Raw genomic sequence first — 17,372 nt, forward strand, 5'->3', positions numbered from 1 at the left:
TTATTGTCATTACTCACTGGTTTTGAAGAGATCATTTAGGGATAAATTGCACACATTAGGCCTATTTATTATGCGCACTGATTTTCCGCGGCATGTTCACGTGAGATGCAACATCAAAGGCTTTATTGCGTTATACACACCATCAGCAGCTACGCCTTGCAAATGTCAAGGCGTTGCAGAAAGAGGAAGATCAAGTGAGCTACACGACACACACAGTCGAAGTGGTAAGTAAACCAGCTTCTCTTTTTTTTTGGTAATGCAAGACGGGAGAATCTCCAGCCCGACTTTCGGTACTGCTTCTGCAAAGTGATGATGTCTCTGCGTGCTGGACTTATAAAGTGATTTTTTTTTTCTTCAGCTTACAAGTTCCCACAAGTGCCTCACGGAGAGGTTTCAGTCGCCACGGGTTTCCAAAGAAGACAGTTGCGCGCAAAGGGGAATCATGAAGGACCAAAGCTGTACTGATGAAATTACACAAATCTTCCAAGAGGCTCCGTCGGCGAGACGAGCCCTGTTGGACAACTACGACAACTTGATGAAGGTGGCTGAATACTGCGAGAGCAACTACCTGCAGGTGAGATTGGAAGTTTAGTGCAGACATCGCATAGTTAATGTATAACTACGTCAGTGTTAGGACACTGCCTAAAGTTATGCCGTAGCTAGTAGACATGCCATAGCCCATCAATTACTTGTACAGTTGAACAAATGGCCCACAGTACCGTTAACTTCACAGCAACGAGAGTAGGCTATTCAAATCCAGGCCCGACATTATGCATCGATCCGTCCAAATAGTGAAAGAGAATGGGTGAATCTTTCACCTCATTCCATAACACAACTGTTATCACACAGCATATCCAATGAGAAAAATAATATACATTTCAACATAAGCTATATATCCAAGAGTATGTGGACACCCCTTCAAATGAGTGGATTCGCATATTTCGGCCACACCCATTGCTGACAGGTGTATAAAATCGAGCACACAGCCATGCAATCCCCATAGACAAACATTGGAAGTAGAATGGCCTCACTAAAGATCTCGGTGACTTTCAATGTGGCACTGTCATTAGATGCACCCTTTCCAACAAGTCAGTTCTGTCAAATGTCTGCCCTGCTGGAGCTGCCCCGGTCAACTGTAAGTGTTGCTATTGTGAAGTGAAAACGTCTAAGAGAAACAATGGCTGTGAAGTGGTCTGTCCTCGGTTGCAAACTACCTCTGGAAGCAACATCAGCACAATAACTGTTTATCGGGATCTTCATGAAATGGGTTTCCATGGTCAAGCAGCCGCACACAAACCTAAGATCACTATGCGCAATGCCAAGCGTCAGCTGGAGTGGTGTAAAGCTCGCCACTATTGGACTCTTGAGCAGTGGAAACGTGTTCTTTGGAATGATGATTCACGCTTCACCATCTGGCAGTCTGACATATGAATCTGGGTTTGGCAGATGCCAGGACAAAGCTACCGGCACCAATGCATAGTGCCAATTGTCCCCATAGCAGAACCCTTTGAAGAACCCTTTTTGTTTCTAGGTAAAACAACGTAGAACCCGATGCGGAGGGGTTCCTCGAGGAACCTTGAACCAAAAATGGTTCTTCAAAGGGTTCTGCTATGGGGATAGCCGAATAACCGTTTTAGGTTCGAGATTGCACCTTTTTTTCCGAAGCGTGTACACAGGTGCCTGGAAGAACCTTTTGGGTCGCCACACCGGCGGAACCTTTCCAGTTAAAAAAGTTTCCTTGAGGAACCCCTCTGAGAAGGGTCTTCGAGGAACCCCTGTGTAAATGTTCAAACCGGAATCTTTTTGTGATGGGAAGGGTTCAACCTTTTTTAATAATAAATACATTGTATATTGTTCCACCATAAATGTGTTGCTACATTGAACCATTCAAGGTTCCTCCAAGAACCCCTCAAATAACTGAAGGTGCAAATATGAACCATTTACTAGCAAAGGTTCCTTGCAAATCCATGGGGTTCCTCGAATCACCACTAATTCTAAGAGTATAGGCTACAGCGTGGCCAAAGTGGTTCCTTATTCGGCTTCTTAAATTACTCTTTACGTATTGATCAATGGAGAGTCAAAAACAAGCCAAAACTGTTGCAGTGATATAATTGTGATGGTGAGTCAAAAACAATGTTTGATTTCACCAAATTTTAACATTCTGTGATTAACAGCACATGTTTCAACTTCATGGGAAAAAAATTCTATCTCAAGTGGTAAAACAAGTGCCTCTCTTCAGCGTAGTTAAATAATGAAAATAAAATAAAGTGCCCGATTTAAATGAAAACTGTACAACGGTCCACAGTATGTCAAAGTGTAGGTCTGTGTCTTGTGCTTCCAATGAGTGTTTATGCTATTACTATTCTACTATTGTCACACCCTGGCCATAGAGAGCCCATGTTTCTCTATGGTGGAGTAGGTCAGTGTGTGACGAGGGGGTGTTCTAGTTTAAAATTTCTATGTTGGTGTTTTGGTTTGGTTCCCAATTATAGGCGGGCTGGTAATCGTTGACTCTTAACTGGGGATCAAATTTAAGTAGCTATTTTTCCCACCTGTTTTTGTGGGATTTTATTTTGTGTTTGTGCATCACCTCGTCACGTTTTGTTTTATTTTTATTTAAAAAAAATTGCTTAAGTTTTACTTGATAATAAAGATGTGGAACTCTACGTGCGCTGCGCCTTGGTCCAGTTCTTACGACAACCGTGACAACTATATGGCTCTACAGTGGATTTTTAGCAGTGTTATGGTGCTTTCGTAACCAAGTGGGAAATGGGAATTTACCACATCTGGGAAATATCCACTTGAACGACCCTCCAACTGGTAATTCCTAGTTAAATCTGCCATGAATCCCCCTGTGACAAAGGGAATGGAATCTTGTTGTGTGCAACATGGAGGGACAATTGAATGCTTGAAACTTTCAATTGTTAAAACATTTCTAGCCTGTCTATCTAATGGTAACCGGGTTGAGGTGTTATGCTCGACACGCTCAGTTTTTCGCCAGAAAACACGGACTTAAATTAATCACTAATCACGTTAAATAAATAATATTCAGAAATAACTTTGTCAAAGCAAAGTAATAACTAGTTCTTTACAATAATGTTTTAAACTTGGCAGTATTTTGTGGGGTGTTAGTGGGTTAAAATCTTCCTAGAAGTCACAGAGGGTGGATGGAGGGATATTTTGGCACTTGAGCATTTCTCATTTGTCAAAATAATCCATCCACCGGACATATCAAGGCTCTGATTAAACATCTTTCACATGTGCACCTTGTGCTGGGGACAAAAAATGCCACTCTAAAATGTGCCATTTTTTCACACAATGCCAGAGATGTCTCAAGTTTTGAGGGAGCGTGCAATTGGCATGCTGACTGCAGGAATCTCCACCAGAGCTGTTGCCAGATAATTTAATGTTAATGAAAAGGAATCTCCGATGTCATTTTAGAGAATTTGGTGCTATGTCCAACTGGCCTCACAACCGCAGACCACGTGTATGGCGTCATGTAAGTGAGTGGTTTGCTGATGTCAACTTTGTGAACAGAGTGCCCCATGGTGGCAGTGGGTTATGGTATGGGCAGGCATGAGCTACGGACAAAAAACACAATTGCATTTCATCAATGGTAATTTGAATGCACAGAGATACAGTGACGAGAACCTGAGGCCCATTGTCGGGCCATTCATCTCCCCATGTTTCAGCATGATAATACTTGGCCCCATGTCCCAAGGATCTGTACACAATTCCCTGGAAGCTGAAAATGTCCTAGTTCTTCCATGGCCTGCATACTCACCAGACATGTCACCCATTGAGCATGTTTGGGATGCTCTGGATTGACGTCCATGACAGCATGTTCCAGTTCCCGCCAATATCCAGCAACTTCACACAGCCATTGAAGAGGAGTGGAACAACATTCCACAGGGCACCATCAACAGCCTGATTAACTCTATGCGAAGATGTGTCGCACTGCATGAGGAAAATGGTGATCACACCAGATACTGACTGGTTGTCACAGGTATCTGTGGCCAACAGATGCATATCTGTATTCCCAGTCATGTGAAATCAATAGATTAGGGCCTAATTCATTTATTTCAATTGACTGATTTCCTTATATGAACTGAAACTCAGTAACATTTTTTCAAATTGTTGCATGCAGCATTTATATTTTTGTTCAATGTACATTAAGAAACATTCCTGTCAAAGAAAGAGGAACAGATGAGTTTACGTAGTCAAAAGTACTCATACTCATCTGGAAAGCTTACTAAAGTGACAAGGAGCATTTCGGTGCTTGTATTCTAATCCAGTGTGCACCCTGGGAGAGTGATGCTGCTAGATTGGGCATTGTCGAGATGAGCAGGAAGAAGTGCACTTCTGGTGAACACCCATCTCCTTCAAATATTTCAGTGTAAAGAGAGTGTTTCATTGTGAAGAGAAACACAATTGAGTGCAACCTAATTGGTTGTGCCTGCGTGTGACGCGTGTCTCTGTCGGGCATTCGAGTCTGAGAGAGAAATGGTGTTCATTTGAGCACAGCAAGTAACACAGGAAGTCTCTGTGCATCTGTGTGTACAGTATATGTAAATTGAGCATGTACAATATATGTGAAGTGTAAAGTGAGCATGTACAGTATATGTGAAGTGAGCGTGTACAGTATATGTGAAGTGAGCGTGTACAGTATATGTGAAGTGAGCGTGTACAGTATATGTGAAGTGAGCGTGTACAGTATATGTGAAGTGAGCGTGTACAGTATATGTGAGCGTGTACAGTATATGTGAGCGTGTACAGTATATGTGAGCGTGTACAGTATATGTGAGCGTGTACAGTATATGTGAGCGTGTACAGTATATGTGAAGTGAGCGTGTACAGTGTGTGTGAAGTGAGCGTGTACAGTGTGTGTGAAGTGAGCGTGTACAGTATGTGTGAAGTGAGCGTGTACAGTGTGTGTGAAGTGAGCGTGTACAGTGTGTGTGAAGTGAGCGTGTACAGTGTGTGTGAAGTGTAAAATGAGTGTGTACAGTATGTGTACAGTATGTGTAAAGTGAGCGTGTACAGTATATGTAAAGTGTACACGCTCACTTTACACTTCACATATACTGTACACATATACTGTAAAGTGTAAAGTGAGCGTGTACAGTATATGTAAAGTGTAAAATGAGCGTGTACAGTATGTGTAAAATGAGCATGTACAGTATGTGTAAAGTGAGCGTGTACAGTATGTGTAAAGTGAACGTGTACAGTATGTGTAAAGTGTAAAGTGAGCGTGTACAGTATATGTAAAGTGAGCGTGAACAGTATATGTAAAGTGAACGTGTACAGTATATGTAAAGTGAGCGTGAACAGTATATGTAAAGTGAACGTGTACAGTATATGTAAAGTGAGCGTGAACAGTATATGTAAAGTGAGCGTGTACAGTATATGTAAAGTGAGCGTGTACAGTATATGTAAAGTGAGAGTGTACAGTATGTGTAAAGTGAGCGTGTACAGTATGTGTAAAGTGAACGTGTACAGTATATGTAAAGTGAGCGTGAACAGTATATGTAAAGTGAGCGTGTACAGTATATGTAAAGTGAGCGTGTACAGTATATGTAAAGTGAGAGTGTACAGTATGTGTAAAGTGAGCGTGTACAGTATGTGTAAAGTGAGCGTGTACAGTATGTGTAAAGTGAGCGTGTACAGTATGTGTAAAGTGAGCGTGTACAGTATGTGTAAAGTGAACGTGTACAGTATGTGTAAAGTGAACGTGTACAGTATGTGTAAAGTGAACGTGTACAGTATATGTAAAGTGAACGTGTACAGTATATGTAAAGTGAGCGTGTACAGTATGTGTAAAGTGAGCGTGTACAGTATGTGTAAAGTGAGCGTTTTGATATTATGGGAGAATTCGATCAGGAAGGCATTCTACTGTGTGAGGAGGAAGTGAGAGGTCTTATTGCACTGCTCTTCTCAGACATGTCAACAGAATCCTATAACATATAACTCTGAAAAATGTCATCTCACATTGTCAATGTCAAAATCAGATGCTGTAATTATCATGGTTGTTGTGATCCCCAAGTTATCATACACAATTGTTTGATATTTGTGACATGAGCATCCTTTTTTCACGACTGTCTCACTCTCTGTCTCTCTCTTTCTCTCCCTCTCTCTTTCTTTCTCTCTCTCCCTCCCATTAGGCAGGTGCGGATGCGGTCAAGGCCCTGGAGGAGACTAAGAACTTTACAACCCAGTCTCTGGCCAGTGTGGCCTACCAGATCAGCACCCTGGCCTCCAACGTCCTCAAGCTGCTCGACGCACAGAACTCCCAGCTCAGAGACATGGAGTCTTCTGTCAACCTCATCGGACAGGTACATCATCTCCACACTTTTTTTTGTCACTAGCATGTCTCCAGGAAGAGAACACAAGCATGTGTATGTTAGCGGCAGTAGTGGTTGGTGCCGTTTAAGGTAAGGGAGGACCCTTTTTTATTTGATTTTTATGAGCATGGACTAATTTCTATTACAGAATATTGGATGACTGTCATTCATATTCCATTCTCCCAGCTCAATGTAACATGGATAGGTTTAGGCTACTACACGATACTCAAATTTTCCCTCTACGCATCATGAGGTTGCTACAACTTAGCTTATGAATGAGAGTTTACAACGTAGGTGCACAGGTCGAGAGAAATTTGAATAGTCAAGGTGACAGACATTAATACATTCAATACCGCCTTGCACACCCTTGCCTGCATCTTGCTTATCATTCGTCCAACAGTTGCAAACAAGAGTTTCTATAGGACAAATTCAGGAATCTTTATACCCGTTTAGTTCCGTTTGCTTCCGTTTACGAAAAGTTTTTCAACAGAATCGGCGGAATTTCTACACCCCTGATCACACGCAAACACCGTTTACTTTCATAGCAGCCACGCACAAACAGCATGATCACTTTTCTCTTTGTATAGTCCTTCTCGCATCTACGTAATCTCCCCCTCTCACATTTCCCCTTTACTTGTGGACTTCAGTGCAGAACGCATCAACTGTCATCAGTTGCCAAACCTTCTTTTCATATCTGCTAACCGCTAAACACAGCCTAGATCATCGTCACCAAATGTTCATAGTCAACATAGCTACTAGAACTAACAAGTTAGTAAACCCACTACAATCATGCACTACAGTGTACAGTCAGCAGCAAGCAGTTTAGCACTGGCAAGCCCCGGTTGCAAAACATTTATAAAACCAAAAGCTTACCTTAACTTGGAAGAGTTCTTGTGTTGGATAGCCATAGCCAGCTAACTAACATAGCATCCCAATCTGTTTGAGCCAGTTGTTTGGGTAGGCTAAACAAGCTAGCTGCATTTGCTTGCTAAGTAAGTGAAAGTGAAAAAAAACAAACAATTCAACATAGCTAGCTCTAGATTCATTCTGTGATCCTTTGATTGGGTGGACAACATGTCAGTTCATGCTGCAAGAGCTCTGATAGGTAGGAGGACGTCCTCTGGAAGTTGTCATAATTACGGTGTAAGTCTATGGAAGGGGGTGAGAACCACGAGACTCCTAGGTTTTGTATTGAAGTCAATGTACCCAGAGCAGGACGGAAGCCAGCTGTCCTCTGACTACACCATGTTGCCACCCTACAGAGTGTTGTTGAGGCTACCGTAGACCTTCATTGCAAACAGTGTGTTTTAATCAATTATTTGGTGACATGAATATATTTAGCATAGTTTAATTTATTTAAAAAGGATAACTTTTTTGGTGTTTCACTATTTTTTATTTTGATCAAATTCAATGAGGAGGATGGTCCTCCCCTTCCTCTTCTCAGGCACCTTCACTGGTTAGCATAAATGTACAGTTAACTTTGCTAAAAAGGAAGATTTGCTTGCTTGAACCCAGGCTTTAGATTGAGGAGGCCCATCAGAGTTAGTGACTGGACTGAAGGGGCACAAAAAAAGGAAATTTGATTTCATGAGTCACCCTCCGTCCAGGTTAATGCGTTGTTGCATCTAGATCAGCAGGGTTCTGATCTAGGTGCAGGTACCCACTGTGCCAATTTTCTTTATTCCTTTCCCCCTCCCTCTCTTCCTCCTTTTCCTCTACCCCTCCTTATCCTCTACCCTTCTACCCCTCCATGCCCACACCCCCTTTTTCTCCTTTCCCTCTATCCCATACCCCTCCCTCCACCCCACCATTCCTTCCTTCCTCCCCCTCATCTCCTTACACCTGGTGCTCGGCATATGAAAGCTGCAGGGTCAGCCTCTCCGCTGATCTGGGCTGGTTTCCAGGGACTCTTTGGGGACCCTGGCCTTCTTCCATGCAGAATAGCTGAATTCTCCATCCCCAGTACACCGTGTGCCCCCCCCCAGCTTACTCTCTTACACCAGCACAACTGTCCCCCGCTGCCCCCCCATACACCTCTCTGTAGCCCCACTGTTCCCCGCTGCACCCCCTCCTCTCCCCCTCTCTGTAGCCCACTGTCCCCAAAAGCTGGCACAGACCCGAGGCATTCCTGCATGCTCCGTGCCCAGCATTATCTTACAGAACCAGGTCACCTGAGGAGGGGGTTGGGGGTGGAGGGGTGAGTGGGTTGAGGGGCTACAGGGTGAAATTTGACCTTCAGCACAGAGCATCATTGGGGCTGGGATGGAATGAAAGACCCCAATGTTCTCTGTTCTGAGCGTTCCTTCCTGCGAACCTCTGATTGATGTCCTCCATTGTCTGCTGGCACCCGTGAAGAGTCCCTAACAACTGTATACTAAATGATAGGGCTCACTTGAAAGAGGGTTTGAGAATATTACCACTTTCGTTTATGAGCTATATTGAGCCAATGATGTTGCCAGAGAAAGGGTACCACGCTATTCCATCCTGTGTGGTTTATTTTGTATTTTGGAAAAATGTCTGATTTACCAGAGGGAAGGAATTAAGAATAGCACATGTTTATCTGTAGTTAAAAACATTTTTTTTTTAATTTTTAAGTGTTATTGGTTCATACCCTGACGGCAACATCCTCTGCCTCTTGTCTTGCAGACAGTGGACATGCACAGAGAGAAGGTGGCCCGGAGAGAGATTGGGGCTTTCACCACAGCCAAGAGGGTTCCCCGCAGTCACAAAATAATCCCCCCGGCAACAGGCAAGGAGCCCAAACCCAAGTACACCCGTAGTCCCATCGCCTACTCTGACCTGGACACACTGGGACATGGCATGAAGGTGAGACTGAGTTTCCAAGTTCAAGTGCAATTACTCACACGTTTTACCTAACATTCCCATGACATTAAAAAGGCCAAAGGCGCAAATACCTTCCCAGCACGTGTCTTACTATACAGCTACAGAACTGTACATTACTGTATGTTGCAATCAATATTCAATAGTCATGCTGGAAATGACTGATGTGGAAATGTCATTTCTCTTTGGTGAAAACGGCTTTTTAAAACCTGGGTTGTGTCACCAGGGCACTATGGTTGGAGTCCAAAGGCTCCATAGGTTTCCTTAGCTCTCAAGACAAGCCGTTTAAGATGCAGCCAGGCAGCAGCCATGATTTTTGTTTTTACCACCCTGCCTCTCGTCTACACCACATCCAGTTAGAGAGGAGCAGCTTGTTGCGTAAGGCTGACCTCGATTAGCGCACGTACACACACACACACACACACACACACACACACACACACACACACACACACACACACACACACACACACACACACACACACACACACACAGAACAAGCAGCCAGCCAGCCACTGTGCACCGTGGGAAAATGGCTAGACACACTAATTAGTGCTGCCAAGGCTCAGCCGCTTCATTGATGCTCCAACACAATTCGCTCGCTCACACACACACACACACACACACACACACACACACACACACACACACACACACACACACACACACACACACACACACACACACACACACACACACACACACACACACACACACACACACACACACACACATAAACGACCTCTTCCTTTTCACTCTGCTCTCCCTTTGTCTCTCTGTCTCTCTCTCTCTCTCTCTCTCTCTGTCTCTCTGTCTCTCTGTCTCTCTGTCTCTCTCTCTGTCTCTCTGTCTCTCTCTCTCTCTCTCTGTCTCACTGCATCCCCACAGGATTCTGGTAAGCTGATGGGGAAAGCAGGGTCATCAAAACGCAAACATGGCGGCACAATCAGGTATGATGCTGACACAGCTGACTCCATGTGATTGCTCTGCTCTCACACTACCAGTCTAACTGTAACTGTTTCACTTCCTGTAAAAGTCCTTCGGACAGGAAGCCGAGTTTCCGCACATCCTCTGTGCTCAGTGGTCCAAGAAAACCCCTTGTTCAACTTTTACTCGAGACCAGAAACATCAGCAAAAGAAATGTTTAAAATAATTTGTGCGAGCTTGTGGGTAGGATTGGGGAATGTATTCATGGCTAACCACACCTCCTGTCCAGTCATTTTGTTGTGTTCATTCAGTCGGGGGTTGAATGACATTCAGCCAGAGGGAGATTTACTGTGGACAGGAGAGAGTGATTACAGAGCTTTCACGTTGTGATTATGCCAAGAACAAACCAGGAAGTATAGAAATCAAATGTGTGGGTGTCATTTGCACCGAGTAGCATATTTAAACTGTTTCGCGAGAGAAGAGAAAAACGTCTAACTGTCATTGTGCGCAAGTGCGATTTGAAGCTTTCTGCATGTTTCTCACTATTTATGAGTTGATAGAGCTGGTCTGTGTGATGTCCAAGTGTCAACATTTGTGATAATGCTATTTGACGCTTAGGGCTGTGTGTGTGTTTTCAGCAGGAGCACTTCCAGAGCACCCCCAGAGCCTGTCCAGTGTCCCACAGCCCCCTCTCTGTCTCGAGGGGCGTCCCTCACCTCTCTCAATGATCGCTCCATTGGGTAAAAAACACTTACTGGAAACACAGTTTTACTGTACACATGTAAGCTTTGACACTTACTACCAAACACTGTAGAATATCTCCAAGACATGGAAATATACCTCTAGCTCACTTTGACGTTGCCCTCACCTCCTGTAACAGGTCCAGCTTTGGCAAGGCCGTGCCTCCCCCCGTGGTCCCCGGCTGGCCCGCGTCACCCGACTCTGACATCATCACCACCCTGCTAGAGGAGGCCCCACCCCCACCACCGCCCCTGTCTCTGATGGAGGATGGTGACGCCGCCATGACAGCTGCGGCCCCTCTTCCTCCTCCTCCCATGGCGCCTCCTGCCTCCTCTCTGGATGTCCCTAGTCTGCCCCCCACCACCACAACCAGCACCCCTGAACCTGCTCATACCAGCCTAGCCTGCATCCCCCCTCCCCCTGCCCCACCCCCACTGGAGACTGGTAAGTGTCTGTATCACATTTTATTATGAATTTTCATACATTTCTACAAACTATTTGTAACTAGCGTACATACTGTTAGTAATTGACTGTAAACGTACTGTATGAGTAACTAAAGTACATTAACTGAATATCACACTCAATATCAAACATCCTGGCGGGAAATATCGCTTGTTTTTTTGTGTTTCCCACACTGTGAGACAGCTTTAGCACACCGCACAGCACAGTGTAGGAGAGGAAATGAGAACACGTTGTGTGCAGACAGACACCCAGAGACATGTGCATGCTGACACGTCTAGAGGCAGGAAACCAGGAACTGTGATACTTGTGCCTGCACTGTGATACTAAGAAATAGATCCTTTTTTCCCCCCTTAGTTGCATGATTGTGTTACTGATTTCACACGGTATGAAATGCTGAATATCAACTTAAACAGATATTCTTCAATGAATATTCTCTTTTCTTAGTGGCTGAAGAGAACGGCTTCCCGCCCCCAATGCCACCACCATCTGACGAGCCTCTCCCGCCACCAGCCAGTGAGGGCCTGGAGCTCCCTGACCCGCCCCCTCCACCGAGTGATGAAGTGGATGAAGGTGAAAGGAGGACGGAATGTGTCACCCTGTACTTTTAATGGTCTTTCAACAAGTGGTTTTGAAAGGACTCTTGAATGAGACCTCGCATCCATTTCTAATGCCGTAAAGGATCTGATTTGTTGAAATGTTGCTTATCTGTTTGTTTAGTTTAGCTGTCTGTCTGGGGTTTGTCTGTTTGTCTGTCTGTCTATGCAGAGCATGCTCGCTGATGCTGATCTTTGGTGTTTTCCTGTCCTTATCTCTGTTATTAGACTTTCTCTTTCTCTGTGTGTGTCTGTCTGCTTCTTCTTGACCTTTGACCTGTGACCTGTCTCTCTCCGGCTCAGCTCTGCAGACCAGGCGGCCTCGTGTACGTCGTCACCCCCCCAGCTCGCGCTCCATGTCCCTGAGGGTCCGCACGGGCCCTAGCTCTCGCTCGCTCTACACTCGCTCGCTCTTCCTGCCAACCATCCAATCACGTAAGGCCACTTTGGCAGCCCCCCCCCCATCCCAGGTGCCGGCGTTAGCATTTGGGCCGTCATTGTAACTAACTATTTGTTCTTAACTGACTTGCCTGGTTATATAAAGGTTCAACCAGTAACTGGATTTCAACAAATGTGGAGTCCCCTCTGAAGACCCATTTTGGTTGATCTGATGTTACCTTTCTCCGTCACCCATTCCTACCTCCCCCTCTGTGACCTCACCGCTCAGTCATGATCCCTCCTCCCCTTCATACCCTCCTCCTCTCGCCCCTCCCGTGTCGCTGAGCCCCCTGTCCAGCCTGCCCGCCCGCCTTGATCACCTGGGTAAGTGGAGACTGTGTGAGACCTCAATACAACCTCCAGGCCACTGGGGGGGGGGGACTTCTGTCCAAATTACTGCATCACTGCTGCTGCTGCTGCTGCTGCTGCTGCTATTGCTGTTGAGTCTACTGTGTTGGAAGGTAAAGCCATGGGCAGATCCTGTCCTCTAGAAGTGCGCCAGACACTGGGTTGGTAACGTCTTTGTTTTGGCTTTTCAATGTAACAGATAACACAGATAAATAGTTTCAAAGAAGCTAGGTACTGTAAATGGATTGAAACAGTCCTCGGTAACAAGTTATACACTGTAGTTTTGATACACTTTGGAACAGGAATTACTTGTATGGGAAGTGGTGCAGCCTATCAGTTTGGGTTTATATGCCTTTTTCCCCAATCCTGTAGATCTGGTGATCCCAGCCCCGCCTCCTCCACCTTTTACCGACAGTGTGGGTGGCTTTGATGACGTCATGCCACCCTTACCTCCCCCTGCTGATTATGACACGACTGGCCCTACAGACTTTTTAGAGAAAGGTATGATAGTTCTCCATGCACATTCACCAATGGATAAATGACTAAATGCTGCCATGGCCCAAATTGCATGCATACTTCTACAGTGCTTATTCAATGTCTGACAAAGTAATACCCTTCAAATTTGGCCTGTGTTTCTCTGGTGTCTTGGTTGTCTCATTGCAATTCACTTTCCCTCCCAGTGGTGGCGCTGTACAGCTACAACTCAGGGAAGCCTGGCGACCTGATGTTCCAGGAGGGAGAAGTCATCTACCTGATCAAGAGGAATGAAGACGGCTGGTGTGAGGGAACACTCAACGGAGTAGAGGGATTCTTCCCTGGGAACTACGTAGATTCCTTCACTAACTAAGATATTAGACCGCTTAAAGGTGGACTCAGCGATATGACGAATATGCAGAAAGTAAACAGCACAGTGGGTCAATTTCCGCGAGGCTCAACTTGTCCTCTGTTTTGGTCTTGTGGCTACCATGTTGTAAAAGCGTGAAGCGCACCCGTGCACGTGCGCAGATACTGTGTGTGAGAGTGGAGTCGTGCATCTCGCTTATCGCAATATCTGCGGTGCTGCTCGTGGCAATGTCATTTCGCTTAGTCTACCTTTTAATATGAAGAGGGAAAGTCAGCTCTGTCCACAAACAACCCCTAACCCTAAACCCTAGGTCTACCTAGGTACTTTATGTTGATCAGGATGATTTGAACCGGTGTAAACATACATACTCACATCATTGGTATAAGAAATAACTATTGTAGCTTTATCTGTCCCTTTGATAGGCCAGGTGGAATTTCAATCATAATGCCTGTCAGGTATAGAGTTTCGGGCTAGTGGTTATTGAGTTGTTTCTTGATGGGGACGTGGTCAACTGTAGAAAGACCTCTACTGACCCCTACTGGTCATAGTAATATGAACGGAAAATAAGGCAATATTTCCACTTGGAATGATGGCAGGACTCTGAAATATAACCACTATATGGCGCGATGGGCTAGTTATATATTACCAAGAGGGTCACTAGGTAGGACGACTTAAATACCTGCTATCTTTCAACCAAGACTAGATCAAATATAAAAAAGTCAGCTTGCTTATTAACTATGAAGGTAGTGAATACTTGGGAAATGCTTTGCAAGTTATACAATAGCTCTATGTCCCGTTCAGTATTGTTTTACAAGTACTATAGTACCAGTATATGAGCTACTGCTGTGTTCAGTAGAACAAGCCCTAAACTCTGTATAATGATGTGGTAAAGTTGCTTCTGTTTTTCTGTCAATGTGACCAGCCAGTGTTTGCTGCTGCAATTTTTTGGCTCTGCAGGATGATATTGGTCACTTAATTAGACTTGCACTAATATATTTTGTAATATTCAAACTCCGATGAAATAATATATGGATTATAGAGACAATTCTCTGAGAAAATATGTGTATGAATTCTGTTACCAGGTGAAAATATTTTACTGGCAGTGAGGTCATATGAGATTGAGAAATGTAAAAGTGATTTTAAACTTGTTAATGTGGTCAGTTAGTTTCATTTTTGATGTTTAGTGTATCCTTTGAGGTTGAACAATGTTTCATTTACATGTCTGTCAATAAAATGCGTAGCTTTTCCAAATCAAACTTCCTCAAGTTCTCATGCTTAATCTAGGAACCAACTATAGAACAAAAGACTACTACTGCATGTGCCATGAAGAGCGTTAAGAGCAGTAACAAACTAAGTCCATGTCATTTTGTTGTTTGAAAAGATAGGTCTTATTCTAATGCTAAGACAACATGATGCAGTAACATTGTGCCTTTAAACAGAAACAGATTGCTATAAACCTGTCACTTTAACCCTCAGTTCAATAGCACACCCTTTGCCAGATAAGACACACAGACATTACAGTACACATACACCCAGGACTTCTATATTCACACACACACACACACAGTACCCATAGGTTCAGGTCCTTATTGATTTCCGTTGAATTCCCAGGTTCACTGAAAGCGGCCTGCTGGCTTTAAGGTAAGATAAAGTTAATTTGGATTTATATGTTTACACAGAGTATAATATGACTATAGGTCAACAGAACGTTGTTGGCATGAATGTGGGACACATATCTACTTGGACAGACTGAATTGAATAGGTTCTTCTTGGTGTTGACTTCTTTGTGTTGTACACACGGACTGCGGTTAGGTATGCTATCCTTTGGAAACTTGTTCTTTCACTCCACTTCCACTTGTGTTTTTTTTTATCCACCTGTGGACTTATTAACATGATATACTATCACCTGTGAGTGCCTCTCGATCAAGCCACGGCCATAAACAACCTATTTATATAAACGCACCACAGCTTTACAGTAGAATGCCGATACTACCTGTGTCTTGATACTGACCAACTCAAATTAAGGGTGACAGAAGTTTACTACATGACATTTTCGCTGCAACGCTCTTTCTTTTAAAGTGCAACTAGTCTCTGGTAGCTGACATTTGGTTCTGAGTGTGGCAAAGGTACTGTTTCCTGAGTCATGTTTATGACCGTTGTGGAAAAACATGATTTCACAAGTGAAGTCACTTCACTCAGATGAAGTTTTACGTGTGTCCAGAGTTTCAAGTTCCCTGGTGTCCACATCACCAACAAGCTATCATGGTCCAAACACACCAAGACAGTCGTGAAGAGGGCACGACAACACTGTACCCCCGCACATTTCTTTTAACACTTGTTTGGGGGTTACTACATGATTCCATGTGTTATTTCATAGTTTTGATGTCTTCACTAGTATTCTACAATGTAGAAAATAGTCAAAATAAAGAGAAACCCTTGAATGAGTAGGTGTGTCCAAACTGTATATATATATTGCCTGTTTCAAGACGTCCATTATCATCCCCGTGCCCAAGAATGAGAAATGAACTGAATGACTATCGACCCTTAGCACTTACCTCCGTCACCATGATGTGCTTTGAGAGGCGATTCAAACACCACATCACCTCCTCCCTCCCAGACACACTCGACCCTGTCCAATTTGACTACTGCCCCGGCGTCTACGGACGAACACCGTTGATTATTCGATTGGGAGGACGAAAAGGGATGTCAAACTATGGTGTTGTGTTTGTTCTTGCAGGTTTCTACTGAGGTGTGCGGGTGTTAACTTCACAAGATGCCGATACAAGAGTCTTTTTACATTTTAGAGTAAGAGTCCTGTCCACATTCATATCAGTCTAGGACACACACACACACACACACACACACACACACACACACACACACACACACACACACACACACACACACACACACACACACACACACACACACACACACACACACACACACACACACACACACACACACACACACACACACACACACACACAAACCCTTACTGAAATGGACTTTGCCTGTGTCTGGTCAGGTGCTCCTACAGCGATGAGCAATTTCACAAACCAATTACATTTATCTTCCCTTAGAATCTTCCTCCCGATGATCACATTTGGCATCACCATCATCTGCTGCACAGCCTTCTGTAAGGCCTTCCAGCGGGCCCGCCAGGAGCAACGGGACCGGGAGGAGAGACGTGACAGGCCCTCCATCTACGTCGTTCCCTTCCCCGCAGTATCTTATGACAGTGAAGACCTCCACAGGCCTCCTCGCTACAGCACCTCAGAGTTCTCCAGCCCACCTCCGGCCTACAATGAGGTATTAGTCCATCCTAAACACGAGGTACAAATTTTACTGTTCAATAGGGTTTACAACTTTACAATACATTTTTATTCACACTTTTTTTGGGGTAAAACACTGTACTGTATTGTAAGTGTTTTTTTAATCTCAATGCTTCTAGTCTATTCATCCAATCTCATTTTGTCTAGGTGGAGATGAAGCCAGACTTTATCCACCCAGAGCTTCCTCCAGCCTACTCGGAGGTCTCCAACGTGCCTGTTTTCCCCCTGCAACCTTGCTCGGCGTCTCCTGAACCCCACTCCCAACCATAGGACCGTACCAGCTTTAGGAAGCCTGCGAGGGGGAGGCCTGAGGCCACAGACTAAGGGATAAATGACACAGACTATGGCACATACTGTATGTGGAGTGGGGATTCTGAAGCTGGATATGTACATGTATACCACAGAGACTTGGTCCTTGGGATTGTTCAATGGGGACGTGAGGTGGAAAGTTTGGAGACCATAAGGAAAAGCAGGGGTTTGGACATCTATGAAAGTGTGTAAC

The 17,372-nt window shown here is 44.4% G+C and overlaps 1 protein-coding gene across 4 annotated transcripts; it reads left to right on the top strand.

The window, feature by feature from the left end:
- The first annotated feature begins 24 nt into the window (after nucleotides 1-24).
- On the top strand, nucleotides 25-14,791 carry LOC135553948 (abl interactor 2-like). 4 transcript variants are annotated; one of them, XM_064985905.1, is made up of 10 exons: nucleotides 25-224; nucleotides 359-574; nucleotides 6,162-6,332; nucleotides 8,988-9,167; nucleotides 10,071-10,132; nucleotides 10,748-10,849; nucleotides 10,990-11,294; nucleotides 11,757-11,882; nucleotides 12,209-12,340; nucleotides 12,573-12,719. In XM_064985905.1, exons 2-10 carry the CDS (start codon nucleotides 443-445, stop codon nucleotides 12,626-12,628), a joined length of 1,266 nt encoding a protein of 421 aa, XP_064841977.1. In that variant the 5' UTR covers nucleotides 25-224; nucleotides 359-442; the 3' UTR covers nucleotides 12,629-12,719. The 4 variants fall into 4 exon arrangements, with proteins under 4 accessions (XP_064841977.1, XP_064841976.1, XP_064841975.1 ...); XM_064985903.1 differs by lacking the exons at nucleotides 12,209-12,340; nucleotides 12,573-12,719 and adding exons at nucleotides 13,064-13,192; nucleotides 13,372-14,791 and having other exon boundaries at nucleotides 39-224; nucleotides 10,751-10,849; XM_064985902.1 differs by lacking the exons at nucleotides 12,209-12,340; nucleotides 12,573-12,719 and adding exons at nucleotides 13,064-13,192; nucleotides 13,372-14,791 and having other exon boundaries at nucleotides 44-224.
- The last annotated feature ends 2,581 nt before the right edge of the window (nucleotides 14,792-17,372 follow it).

The sequence above is a fragment of the Oncorhynchus masou genome, chromosome 14, assembly GCF_036934945.1.
Source record: "Oncorhynchus masou masou isolate Uvic2021 chromosome 14, UVic_Omas_1.1, whole genome shotgun sequence".
In the NCBI taxonomy this organism is placed as follows: Eukaryota; Metazoa; Chordata; class Actinopteri; order Salmoniformes; family Salmonidae; genus Oncorhynchus; species Oncorhynchus masou.

Excerpts from the sequence above, each read along its gene's own strand:
- LOC135553948 (XM_064985902.1), top strand. The coding sequence starts at position 443 with ATGAAGGACCAAAGCTGTACTGATGAAATTACACAAATCTTCCAAGAG. Across the intron at positions 9,168-10,070 it reads CACTGGGACATGGCATGAAG|GATTCTGGTAAGCTGATGGG; the intron begins GTGAGACTGAGT and ends GCATCCCCACAG. Across the intron at positions 11,295-11,756 it reads CCCACCCCCACTGGAGACTG|TGGCTGAAGAGAACGGCTTC; the intron begins GTAAGTGTCTGT and ends CTCTTTTCTTAG.